Source organism: Phyllostomus hastatus, unplaced genomic scaffold (assembly GCF_019186645.2).
Source record: "Phyllostomus hastatus isolate PE091 unplaced genomic scaffold, TTU_PhHast_1.1 phas_scaffold_21, whole genome shotgun sequence".
NCBI classification, from domain to species: Eukaryota; Metazoa; Chordata; class Mammalia; order Chiroptera; family Phyllostomidae; genus Phyllostomus; species Phyllostomus hastatus.
Genome location: NW_025334017.1, coordinates 48,451,067 through 48,462,792, shown reverse-complemented (window position 1 = coordinate 48,462,792; position 11,726 = coordinate 48,451,067). Strand labels below are relative to the sequence as shown.

General features: G+C 58.3%; 1 protein-coding gene across 1 annotated transcript in view; it reads right to left on the bottom strand.

Moving 5' to 3' along the window:
* Positions 1-7,353: 7,353 nt before the first annotated feature.
* LOC123833011 (cytochrome P450 11B1, mitochondrial-like) overlaps positions 7,354-11,726 on the bottom strand; it is a 19,632-nt gene continuing 15,259 nt past the window's right edge. Inside the window, exon 13 of the mRNA XM_045860972.1 lies at positions 7,354-7,552. Coding sequence (XP_045716928.1) covers positions 7,354-7,552 — 199 coding nt within the window. The remainder of the gene's footprint in view (positions 7,553-11,726) is intronic.

The following is an 11,726-nucleotide window of genomic DNA, read 5'->3' as shown; positions in this document are numbered from 1 at the left end:
AGCAGCACCGTCAGGTGGAGGGGGGCATGGCGGCCTGGGGCCAAACCCACGCCAGCCTAATGACAACACCAATCACTCAGCACCAAGCAGCAGCAGTAACACAACACACGAGAATGGGGGGTGACCCACCCCTGGCCCAGAGTCTCAGTCTGTGGGCCCGGGGACAGGGCTGGGCAGGGGAGCCGACACAGACCTACAAGCAGACGGCCCAGAGCCAGGCAGCACCAGGGCAGAGGGGCCCGGGGCCAGTGAGCCGGCCTCCGGTGGCGGGGCCGTCAGGACACCAGCACAGTGTGGGGTCGCTCCCTGGGACTGGGGCTCAGCCGTCTCGGGGGAGGTCTGGAGCCTGCCTCAGTGGTGCCTGGGAGGGGGTGGGCTCCTCCCTCAGGGTCTCCTCACAGGTGCCCTCCACCCCTGGCTGCAAGTGGGGAACCTCCCCAGGAGCCCAGGGGCAGGTGGTCCTGCTCTGCAGACCTGGCTGTTGGGGTCCCACGTGCACAGGTCCAGAGTGCGTCTCCTTGCCAGATGTGACTCACCCCCCAGTCCTTCCTCTGCTTTGTTCTCCCGCAAGTGTGGGACCACCTGCTGTGCAGGCCCCCCCCTTGCCCCCTCCCCTGTGCACCCCCTGCCCCTCCCCGCCTCTCCCCCCAGTCTGTGGACTGGGTCTGCTTCCACTCCTCGGCTGTCGGACTTCCAACAGTGCGGGTTTCTGGCAGTCCTGGTTGTTTCTGTTTTCCAATTGGTTGTTGTCCTTGTTTTGGTTGTGCGGGGACGTGAAGTGTTTCTGTCTAGGCCTCCTCCTGGGCTGGGAGTCCAGTGGGCAGCACTCTCTAGATTGACCGGTTTATTTCATAACTTCCAGAAACAGTTCTCTCTCCCACCGGCAAGGACACGCACATTTTTATTCTTGGTGACCGCTGCACTTTCTGTAGTGTGCTGGTAAGGGAGCCGCTCAGGACGCCTTGCCCTCCACAGCTTTGGGCTGGAGCAGGGGCAGGGAGACAGCAGGCTGGCCCAGCGGACCCCTGAAGATCAGAATGTCCCCTTTCCCCTTCCCCTTTGGTTCCTGGGTTTCACTGTGTGAGAGGGGACTGGGGTCCTTTCTCCCCTGAAACCACCTTTTCCATCCTTTCTCTGTGGAATCCTTAGCCTGTGACAACAGGGAGAGTTTGCACAGGAAAAATCTCATCGTGTTTACTAGAAGGTGACCTTCAGCAAAACACTTCAATGTGGAGACCCGCCATTCCTTTCAAAACAGACACAGAAACACAATTTAAGGCAAAGACAAAGTTCAAAGAGACGAGCAGTCTCAAACTCAGTCCTCTTCAAGGAGGGACTGGAACACCAGCCTTAGATTCTGTAATTTTTCACTTTTACTTATTTTTAAGAGAGAGGGGAAAGGAGGGGGAAGGAGAGAGACATGGATGTGGGAGAGGTACACGCACACGCTGCCTCTCGCTCTCCTGGAGTGGGGGCCGGGCCCACCACCCAGGCATGTGTCCTGGCTGGGAATCGAACCCGTGACCTCTGAGCTGGCAGGCCAGCACCCAGTCCACTGAGGCAGAGCTGCAGGGGAAAGCCATAGAATCTTATATCACACCAACTAGTACCGCCACCGACCCTGACGAGGTCCAAGTGGCACAGCCCAAGTGCAGAGACAGAAGATTCCCCGTGGATTCGAACAGCAAAGAGCAGATCAAGTCTCTGAAAGGTGAGAAAGCCGCCAAAGAACAACTGAAACCCAGACACACAGAGGAGAGCTCCTGAAACGAAACTGACTTCCTCAGGGGAGAAAGGGAAAGTGAAACTGGGTGTCCTGGCTGGTGAATCAGTGGGTTGAGCAACAGACTGCCTCAGTGGTGCCTGGGAGGGGGTGGGCTTCTCCCTCAGGGTCTCCTCACAGGTGCCCTGTCCCCCAGTCAGGGGTCATGCCAGGGTCATGTGCCGTGTGCCAGGTCTGGGGGGCTGGGGGGCGTGGGCAAGGCCCCTGATGGAGGTTCTGTGTCACATGGATGTTTATCTCCTTCTCTGTCTGCCCTCCCCCCCCCCCAAGAGTCCCCTGCACATGTCTCTGAGCAAGAAGATCCCAAATAAAAAGCACGACCTTCAAGCTTGGAGTCCATCCCCATCCACTCCCCAGACTGGAGCCCATCGACTCCCCGGAGACCCATTTCCTGCACCAACAAAGGGTTTCCAGGAGGCTCATGCCTCAGCAGGAGAGCAGGGAGAGCCCCCAGATGAAGAACTGGGCAATTCCCGAGACGCCTGCAAGGGGGCGGAGGCAGGACACAGCACAGGGTTCACCCTGAGACTGCCCTGCTGTGCAGACCAGCATCCAGCATCCTGGGGCCAGGAAAGCCTTCCAGCACCGAGGGGGGCGAACAGTGAACCCAGGGAGGGAGCGGGGGAGACCTGTCCCTCCCTCTGACTCCGCCGTCCAGAGCCTGGTGCCCTGGGGCTGACAGGTGCTCCAGCCTCACCAGAAACACGAGCTCAGCCTGGGGGAGGGAGCCTGGAACCTCTGGGCATCGTCCCCCTTATCTGGGGAGGAAACCTTTGAAAGTGCTCTGTCCCCAGGCCTGGAGGGCAGGACAGGGCCCATCGTGCCCAGAGGAAGAGGCCCATGAAGCAGGTGTGGTTACCTGCCCACCTCTGCTCACTGTCTGCTCTGGGAGGGAGTCCCTCCCGCCTAAAGACAGAGCCCAGAAGCAACTCCGGGTAGCTGCCCCAACTCTGATTAACTGCCTCCTGTCACAGGCCTGTTTTACAACAAGGTGAACACACAGAGTCTGGACAAGATGAGGATCCGGGCTGACAGACCCCCCACCTGCACATAAGCTTGATCATCACATCCCCCCTGGCTCAGGGAAAGCTGGCACCCTGTCTACCTGCCACCCAACATGAACCCCTTTAACTCCCACCCCACCCACTCTACACATCCTCAGGGCAAAGGGCTCGCAGCTTTGGGCCCCTTGGCTCTCTGGCCTCTGGCCCCCCGGGGGCTGAGCACGCTGGCCTTCAGCGGCCCTTCCTTGTGCCACCCTGCTTTGCCCTGAATGTGTGCCCCTCACTGCCCCCACCTCAGTGAGGCCGGCTCCCCTCCCTGGGAACAGATCAGGAATTATTCCCGATTGCTTGTTAACAGACGTGCTGATGTGTACTTCTTTACGTGTGTCGGCAAGGCCCTCGGGGTCTTCCTGGGAGTACACACGGTCCCGTCTGGAGTCGCCACAAAGCAGAACCCGAAGCAGATCCAGAGGCCCGCCACCATGAGAGCCGGTTCTCCAGAGGAAGGTGCTGATGTGAAGGAAGTGGTTTAGTTGCAGGTGCTGGCCACCTGGAAGGTGGGAGACTCACATCTCAGAGCCCATCCCCACCTCTCATGGGGGCAGCAGTTTTATAAGGAGGACGCAGGGAACAGAAGGAAGAAATGAAGGGAGGGGTTGAAAACTTCTCCACAGGCAGGTGAGCACAGTGCATTCTGAGAAGGCATGTAATGATCTGGAGTGTGTCACCCCGGCCTCCATGGGGGAAGGTTAGCAAATCTCCTGGAGCCGAAGTGCTTCAAGATCAGAGTTGATGCCTTTTGAGCCATTAGTTCCTCAGATTGTTATGCTAACAGGCCGTGCATGTACAAGCTGCACAGTGGTGAGAGCTGGCACTCACAGCTACAATGTCAGAAGAATGGTGGGGCGGGTTACAACTTCCCAGCATGACAACCTTCACTGTTTCAAACCCCCACTGTCAATTCTCCTTCCTTTTCTGTGAAAGTTAGATGTTGTAGCCCAAATATTTCCAAAAGTTAGGAGAATGAACATTGAATCTCATTCTTAAGGGAAAAAAAATGTTTTACAGTCAAGTCACAAGATTCGAGTCTCATGTCCATATCTGTGTGTCTCGGAACTCGGCTGAGGGGGTCCATGGCATTGTAGCTGAGACAAAAGAATTTCACAGGGACTGCCGAGTCCTGTGGAGAAAAAGGGTGGGCGGCTTTTCTCTCAAGAGGAGCCCCAAGCCTCAGCCCTTGCTTTGATGAGCTTTTATTCTTTCTGGGCACATTGCAGGAAGGACCTCATTTACTATGCACTGGCTCACTTTAGGTGGTTCCCTTTTACACAAAACAAAGGAGAGGATGCTGCTAATCACATCACAGAAAGGGGATATTTGCAAATGAAAAGGCAAAAGTGGATCAACAGGTTACACTGGTTCTTGGAAGGTTTAGCTTGGGTTTTAGGGAGTTGCTTTGCAGTAAATGTTCGGTGCCTCAATTCAGGGTGAGGGAGTTTTAGCAAAAGCAAGTCTCATAGCAGTCTAGGTACAGTGCAGGCCTGATTTTCCATGGGAGAACCTATCCATGGGTGTGGGTCTGGTGCATCTCCCAGTGGGAGCTGGGCCCACGCCAGGCAGAACAGTCTCCTATAACTGTGCACCATAGATTTTGTTTAAACACAGTTTTTCTACTAAATCACCCTCACTTTCACCAAAGAGACTAATGAAGACCACCTCATTTTCTGCAGGAAAGTCCACTTTCAATGGGCCTGATTATTTGCATGAGCACAACAGGAACAGCAAGTGGTCATGTGGGCTTCATTGAGTCTACTTTGCAGCAACGTTTGTTACCAGGAATTTTCAGACTGAACTTGAGTTAGCCCCACTGGGCAGAGAGGCCAAGCCACTCCATTGCCACCAGGCTTTGCCTGCAGTACCTGCTGTTATGGGTCAGTTCCTGAAGTTCTCCAGGTCCCCAAAGTGTTTTGAGGGTCTTCCCTGCCACCTCCCAGGAAAGCAGCCTTTGCCCCTTACCTGAAAGGCTGCCATGAACCATGTGAATCAGCACGGTACCAGGCTGTGTCTCCAAGGGGCTTTTATCACCTCCAGTCTTTCATCTTTAAAGGATTTTGTTAGCATCCCGAGTCTGAGAGAGACATGACATTGCAGTCAAAATCTTGCTGAACAAGTCCACAACTGGAAATGAAGAAAATCAAACTCCTATTCAATTCATGAAAAAAACCTACTGCCATGAAAGTACTACTACTCTCTCATGATCAGTTTCCAAATTCTGGAGGGATGCAGCAGGGAGAGAAATGTAACTGCTTCAACATTGCTAGAATTTACCAGATGACTGGATGAAAACCACTGCAAAACTCAGCAATATGTTGAACAAAGCCACAACAGTAATTATCCCCAGTTCATTCAGTCCCACTATCGATTCCTGTTTACCCTGATTATTTGCCAGTATCTCTATTAATTCAGTCTTTCTCCAGAGCCCCACAAACACCAACATCTTTCAAGGAAATAATCTGAATATTTATTCTCAGAAAGCCATATTTTAGAAGAAGTCAGAGTCCTTTCCACAGACCTTTCTGAAGATATAACATTTTTTTTCAAATGCATCAGAGTGAAACAATGACTGTCCCTAAATATTCAAAAAAACCACAACAAAATAAAACAAACTCACCTTAAAATGAGACACTTATCGACCTGATTACAGAGCAATAGAGAAAGGAATTTGCTTTTTCTGTAACAACATTTCAAATCAACAATCAGCATGACAAAGAAAATTGTTTCTTGTATATCAGAGCAAGAAACAACTAATTTTCCTCCACTGTGCAAATGTGCCTGTGGTTTCTGTTGGCCAATTACAGTTGGTTTTGGAAAATCAAAGGGAGCTTTTGGCTTTTTCACTTGTACACCATAATTGACCCCTTTTATTACAAATAGCATGTATTGTTTCCCAAGTTAATGAGAATTTCCCACTTTTGGTGACAAAGAAAAGAAATTGGCATTGTTTAGATTGACAAGTGTATTTCATAACTCACAGACACATTCTTTTCTGGTCTGGAGGCCAGGACCAGCAAGGTCAGGGCAGCTGAGCCTGTGGTCAGGGCCCCTCCCCTCCTTGAGTCCACGGTGGTGCCCTCCTCCCCTAGAGCCCCCTGCATGGGTCTGTGAGTCTGGTCACATGCCTGTGCCCAGGGACTCAGCCCTCACACTCACAGCACGGGACCTGCTGGGAGCTGTCACACCTCAGCTTTTCCCTCAGTCCTCCTGTGTGTTGGCTGTGCCACAGTGAGAGTGACAGGGTGGTGAGGGGAGGGGACACAAGGGGAGGGGGTGGGCTGAGGCAGGCAGGTGGGGTGCTAGGATGGGCCTGGGTGAGAAGGCCAACCCTCTGGCCATCCTGTGAGCCCGTCTCGGAGCACATTAGGTGCCTTGTGAGGGCCCTGCCTAGGCAAGTGTGTGTGAGTGAGTGTGTGTGTGAGTGTGTCTTCAGAGGTCGGGGTCCAGGTCAGCTCCCAGTGTGGTCTTCTGTGACCCTGAATGACAGAAACCGGGGACAGGGGGCCGGGGAGAGCTTCGAGGGTGTTCTCCCTGGAGCTGAAGGCATGGCTCTGTGGGGGCCACAGGGTGTCCCCAGGGAGGAGGGGCTGGGCAGTGGGAGGGCCACAGACACCACCCAACCCACCCTGGGTCTCTGAGGCCAGCCTCTGGGAGGTGATCCCTCCTCTCCTCTAGCCCCGCCCCAGGGAAGCTCTGCACTCACCACGTGCTTTGGCTGTGAGAAGGAACTGCCCCTTTTCTGCTGGCTGTCCCTGCACAGGGAATGCTTTTTGCTCTGTCCTGCCCCCACTTTGTCCCACAGCCCCGGGCCCTGTGGGTGGAGGTGGCCATGGTCCTGGCTAACTGTCCCCGAACATGCACACTTCCTAGGAGCAGGTGTCCGCCAGCCTGCAAAGGGCCCAGCCCTCCCTTGTGCCAACCCCCGTGCCCTCAGCCCCACCATGGCTCTGCCTGGTGTCAGCACCTACTGCCCTCCACAAGTGGCCAGCTCCTGGGTCCCCATGCTGTCCAGGTTGGTCCAGGAGGTCCTGGAATGACCCCTTGGCCCCTAAACTTCTCTCCCTTGCCTGTGTCTCTTGGTTGGGCAGGGACCCTGGACCTGCTGCTGGTGTGAGCTCTATCTGGGGGGGGTGGCCATGGGGGCAGCTCAGTGAGCAGGGGAGCAGTCTGAGGAGCTGGTGAGGTCGTGCCCACCGTGTGACCTTGAACTCCCTGCCTAACCTTCCTGGGCCCAGTTCTCCCTCTGAAAGCCTCAGCACCCTCCTCTCAGGCTGGCCCCGCCTCCCTCACTCAGACACTGTCCCAAGTGCTGCTGGGAGCCCCCAGCCCCTGCCCCACACACAGGGGCCTCAGGCCCCTCCTGGAACCCACACTCACCCCGGGGCGCCCAGTCCAGCAACAGGGAGTCCCCTTCCAGCCCCCGGGGCCTGTGCCCTCCCCTCTCTGCTGGGTGCCCCCCTGGGGAAGCCCCCCTCCTCCTCCTGCCATGGAGCCCCGGGCATTTCCCCAGCTTCAGACCCTGCCTGGCCGGTACTTGGTGATCAGCAAACAGCTGGGCGACTGCATCTGAGTGGGGATACGCCTGGCGAGAGGGTCGGTGCTGTGGGGACCCCGAGCCACAGCGCCAGTGTGCAGGGGCTCGGCCTTGGGGGGACGGTGCCCCAGCTCCTTCACTGGCCTGTGCGCACAGGCCAGGCCTCCCCGCAGCTGCCTGTGGCCGGCGGGTGGAGGGGGCCTGGGATGCTCAGCCAGGGGAGGACGGCTCGGAACCCCGCACTCCCCGGACGGCTCTCTGGGAGGAGCGGACCGCAGGCTCCCATCCGCTGGGGTCTCCAGACAGCACAGACCCCTTCCCTAGATGAGGGGTTGACCTGGTGGGACGTGACGGGACTGGAGCGCAGAGACCTCCCTTGTGCGTTTCTCCTGGTTAAGAGCGATCTGGGAATGGCAGGTGGCGACCGGGAGGCCTGCTCTGGGGGGTAACAGTTGGGGACACAGGGCGGGGCTCCCTGAAATAGCGTCCCTTGGGGGATGGGAGGTGTCAGGTGATGCTTGGGAGACACCCAGCTCCTACTCACAGCCCCGCATCCCCGCGTCTTGGCAGGCAGTGGTCTTGCCGATCCCACCCGTCCCCAGGGTCTCAGCTCTCCCCTTGCTTTCCCTGGCCCTGGAGGCCTCGCCGTGAACCCTCCCAGCTCCCTCCTGAGGGCGGAGCCTGTGCCCTTGTCCTTGGTGCTAGTCCCCTTCCCGCGGCCTTCGCGCGCCCTCTGGAGGCCAAGGTGCGAGTAGCACCCTGCTGCAGGCTGAGTGGCCCTGGCTGGTCCGCGGGGAGGCAGAGGCGGTAGACAGTGGGCGAGGCTGCTCCCAAAGTCCCGGACACTCAGTCCATCCTCTCCCCCGGGCCCGGCTGACAGTAAAGGACGGTCCGAGGTGCAGGGAACATACTGGCGGGGAGACCCACGGAGATAAAGGGGGGCCCTGAAGAGGGTAGAGCCCTCTGGCTGCAAAGCAAGGCCCAGCCCCTGCAGGAAGGGAGGGCAGAAGCCAGGGGTGGGGCGGGGTGAACTTGGGGCTTCAGAGCAGCGGGGTGGCGTGGCCAGGGACCCGGGGATCTGGGCAGGCATCCTTCCTCTCAGCACTGGCGGGAAGGGGCGGGGGGGGGGAGGTGTTGTAAATCCCCCTGTAGGGGAAGGGATGATGGAAGTTTTACAAGGGCTTTGTGGTAACAACGTTTAATGTGCCGCCTGCCCCGTGCCCTTAAGGGTCTGGCAATGCTGGGGAGTCCCCCTGAGACCCCCACGCCCGATCCTGCCTCCGTCTGGGCCTCTGGACTCAGTTCTGCCTGAAGGGTGGGTGGGGCTCAGGCTGTGGGTGGGGCCGGGCTGGGTCAGAGGAAAAACCCTGTAAGAAATGAATTTTTTTAGTATGAACAACATATGTAAATTGTTACTCGGTATTTTTCTGTTTTAGTTTTTGAACACGGCATTTCTTTATTTTTAGGAAAAGCGGAAGGGGGAGAGAGAGAGGGAGAGAAACATGAGCTTGTGGTTGCCTCTTGGGTGCCCTCTACTGGGGACCCAGCACACAGCTAAGGCCTGTGCCCTGACTGGGAATCGAACCAGCAACTCTTCGGTGGGTAGGCCAGCGCCCAGTTCACTGAGCCACACCAGCCAGGGCTGTTACTCCGTATTTTTCTACCCTACCCCGGGCACCTCATCCCCACTCTCTCCTGTATTTAAAGACGAATCGGGAGCCACGGAGCCGATCTCACTGTCCACGGTCCTGAAAGCAGCACAGGAGCCCCCAGTCCAGGACTTTGATCCCCGGACTGACTTCTTAGGGCTCCCTGCCGCGACTGGAAGGGCTTGCACTGCAGGAACAGCCCCAAGTGGCAGAGGGGAGTTGCATGCTGATGCACGAGTGGTCTGGGCCATGGAGGGAGGATCTGACCACCCCCACCCGGGCCCTCTCCCCTGTGAGGAGTGGGGGGTGGCCCCATGGGTCTCCACAGCCCCATGTGGGGGTCTGCGACAGACACCCGCCCCTAGGACCCTCCTGTGTTCTCCAAGCTGCCCCTGAGCTGAGGGGATGTGTCACACGAGTGGGCCTGCACACGCGTGCACAGGAGCGTGAGGGGCAGCCGGGAGACAGGCTGCCCCCGCGTGCCTGTCAGGCTCTTCCCCTCCCTCAGGAGCCCCTGCATCCATCAGGGGAACCACCTGCGGCCTTAACCACCCTCAGGCCCAGGTGGGGCCACAACCAGGGGCCAGCTGCACACTGACAGACACTGGTCAAATTCCAGGTGTCTGTGAGCTGTGGGGTGTCTCAGGCAAAAAGCCAGCGTGGGCAGGGGTGGGGGACGTCTTCTGGATGGACATGCAGGCCGGGCACTCAGATGGGGCAAGGCAGAGGGGGCAGAGACAGGCCAGGTGAGCTGGGACAGGAGTCCTGGGTGGGGAGCACACCTTTGCTGAGGGAGTGAGTGGGTGTGAGAGAGAGTGAGAGTGAGTGAGTGGCTGAGTGAGAGAGAGTGAGCGAGTGAGTGAGTGTGAGAGAGACTGAATGAGTGACTGAGAGAGTGAGAGTGAGTGAGTGACTGAGAGAGAGTGAATGAGTGAGTGACCGAGGGAGAGAGAGAGAGTGAGTGACTGAGTGACTGAGAGAGAGAGAGTGAGTGACTGAGTGACTGAGAGAGAGAGAGTGAGTGCAGGGAGGAACATCCCTCCCCCCTCCCTCCCCCCTTCAGAAAGGCTGTCACTGTGAGGTTCCTCTCTGACCCTGTGGGACACATTTCAGCCTTTTCTACAGGTGGGTTCCCTGGGCACTGCTTGTGTCCAGTGGCGCTGCCAGGGCCCCGCCCTGGAGGCTGGTGGAGTTCTGCGGGGGCCCCAGGGTGCTGCAGGTGGCCCCCTGGTGGCTGCCCATCATGGAGACCTCCTGGGCCCTGGCCTGGGAGGCCCTCAGCTGCTTTAGTGCTGACTCAATAACACAGTGGGCGAGTGGAGAGGTTTTCTGGGTTGGCAGGAGATCTTTTATTCTTTCCTTCTTTTTAGACAGAGGGGAAGGGACCGGGAAAGGAACAGAGAGAAACATCCTGTGTGGTAGACCCTCTGGCACCCGGTACTGGGGACCTGACCCACCACCCAGGCGTGTGCCCTGACTGGGAGTCCAACAGGCAACACCTTGATGCACAGGACGGTGCTCACTCCACCGAGCCACACCGGCCAGGGTGCAGGTTGGGGCCTCAGTTATATTTCTCCCCAGAGCAGTTTGCCTCTGGGTGTGACGCCCTCACAGAGGTCATGGTCAAGGACATGGACACAGCTCTCACTGCAGCCCCTGGGGTCCCGGACCTGGGAGCACCCTGTTCCCTCCCCCGTCGTGGCAGGGTCCCCCTGCTGTGTCACAGTGGAGTCCCTGCGGCACTCTCCCTTCCCCAGTGTGTGGAGGTCCTCAGTGACCGAGGTCTGGTCACAGGGGGGGGGGACAGCAGGGTTTTCAGCAGCCACCCCCGACCTCCCCTGGCCGCCCCTGCACTCTCAGAAGTGCTGGGCAACCCCTCAGGAAGGGGAGGGCCCGGGGGGAGGGAGCTGGGGGTGAGCAGGACCCCATGACTGGGGGTTGGAATCTGTTTTCTTTTCCAGTAATTGTTCTCCCTTCCTGGAAGACTTCTGTCCTCATCCTTGGGGCCTCTCCCTGTGGACAGGCGGGGAAGGGGGGGCTCCCTGCCCCAGGTGCCCTTGCTCCAGGGGGACTGCAGTCACCCCACCCCACTCACCCCAGCCCCATGTCCTGTGGCCTGCGGAATCACAGGTGCCCCCCACCCCCGCCACGTCTCGAGCTGCTGCCGACAGGACCCACCCAGGGAGGGACCCACGGTGCGGGTCTGGGAAGAGGATCCTGGGGAACTCCAGGGTGGGGCCCACAGGGTGCCAGCCCTGGCTGTTCCCTTGGTGCCATGTCCCCAACCCCGCACACCCACAGCACCCACACACTGCCCACCCCCCACTCGGCACACACCTCACAGAGAGTGGGCACGCCACACACACCACACGCCACACACGTGCGTCCACCCCCACACCTGCACGGCTCTACCCCAGACCCCCTGTGCGCCTCCCTCCAGGTGGGACCTGCAGCGGGGCCATGGGGGGAGGGGGTCACCTTCCCATTGCAGGGAAAAGGGAGCGGGGTGCGGGGCTGAGGGACTCCTGCCTCCCCCCCACCGCTGTGGGGCAGGGCCAGCAGGACAGACACTGAATGCAGGACAGAGGAGGAAGGCCTGTGCCCACAGGCTCCCGAAGTGCCTGAGGGCCCTGCCCGGGTGTGTGCTGTGGGGGACCCTAAGGTGAAGTTTGTGTGGGGACAAAGCCCCGGCAGGAAGGAGG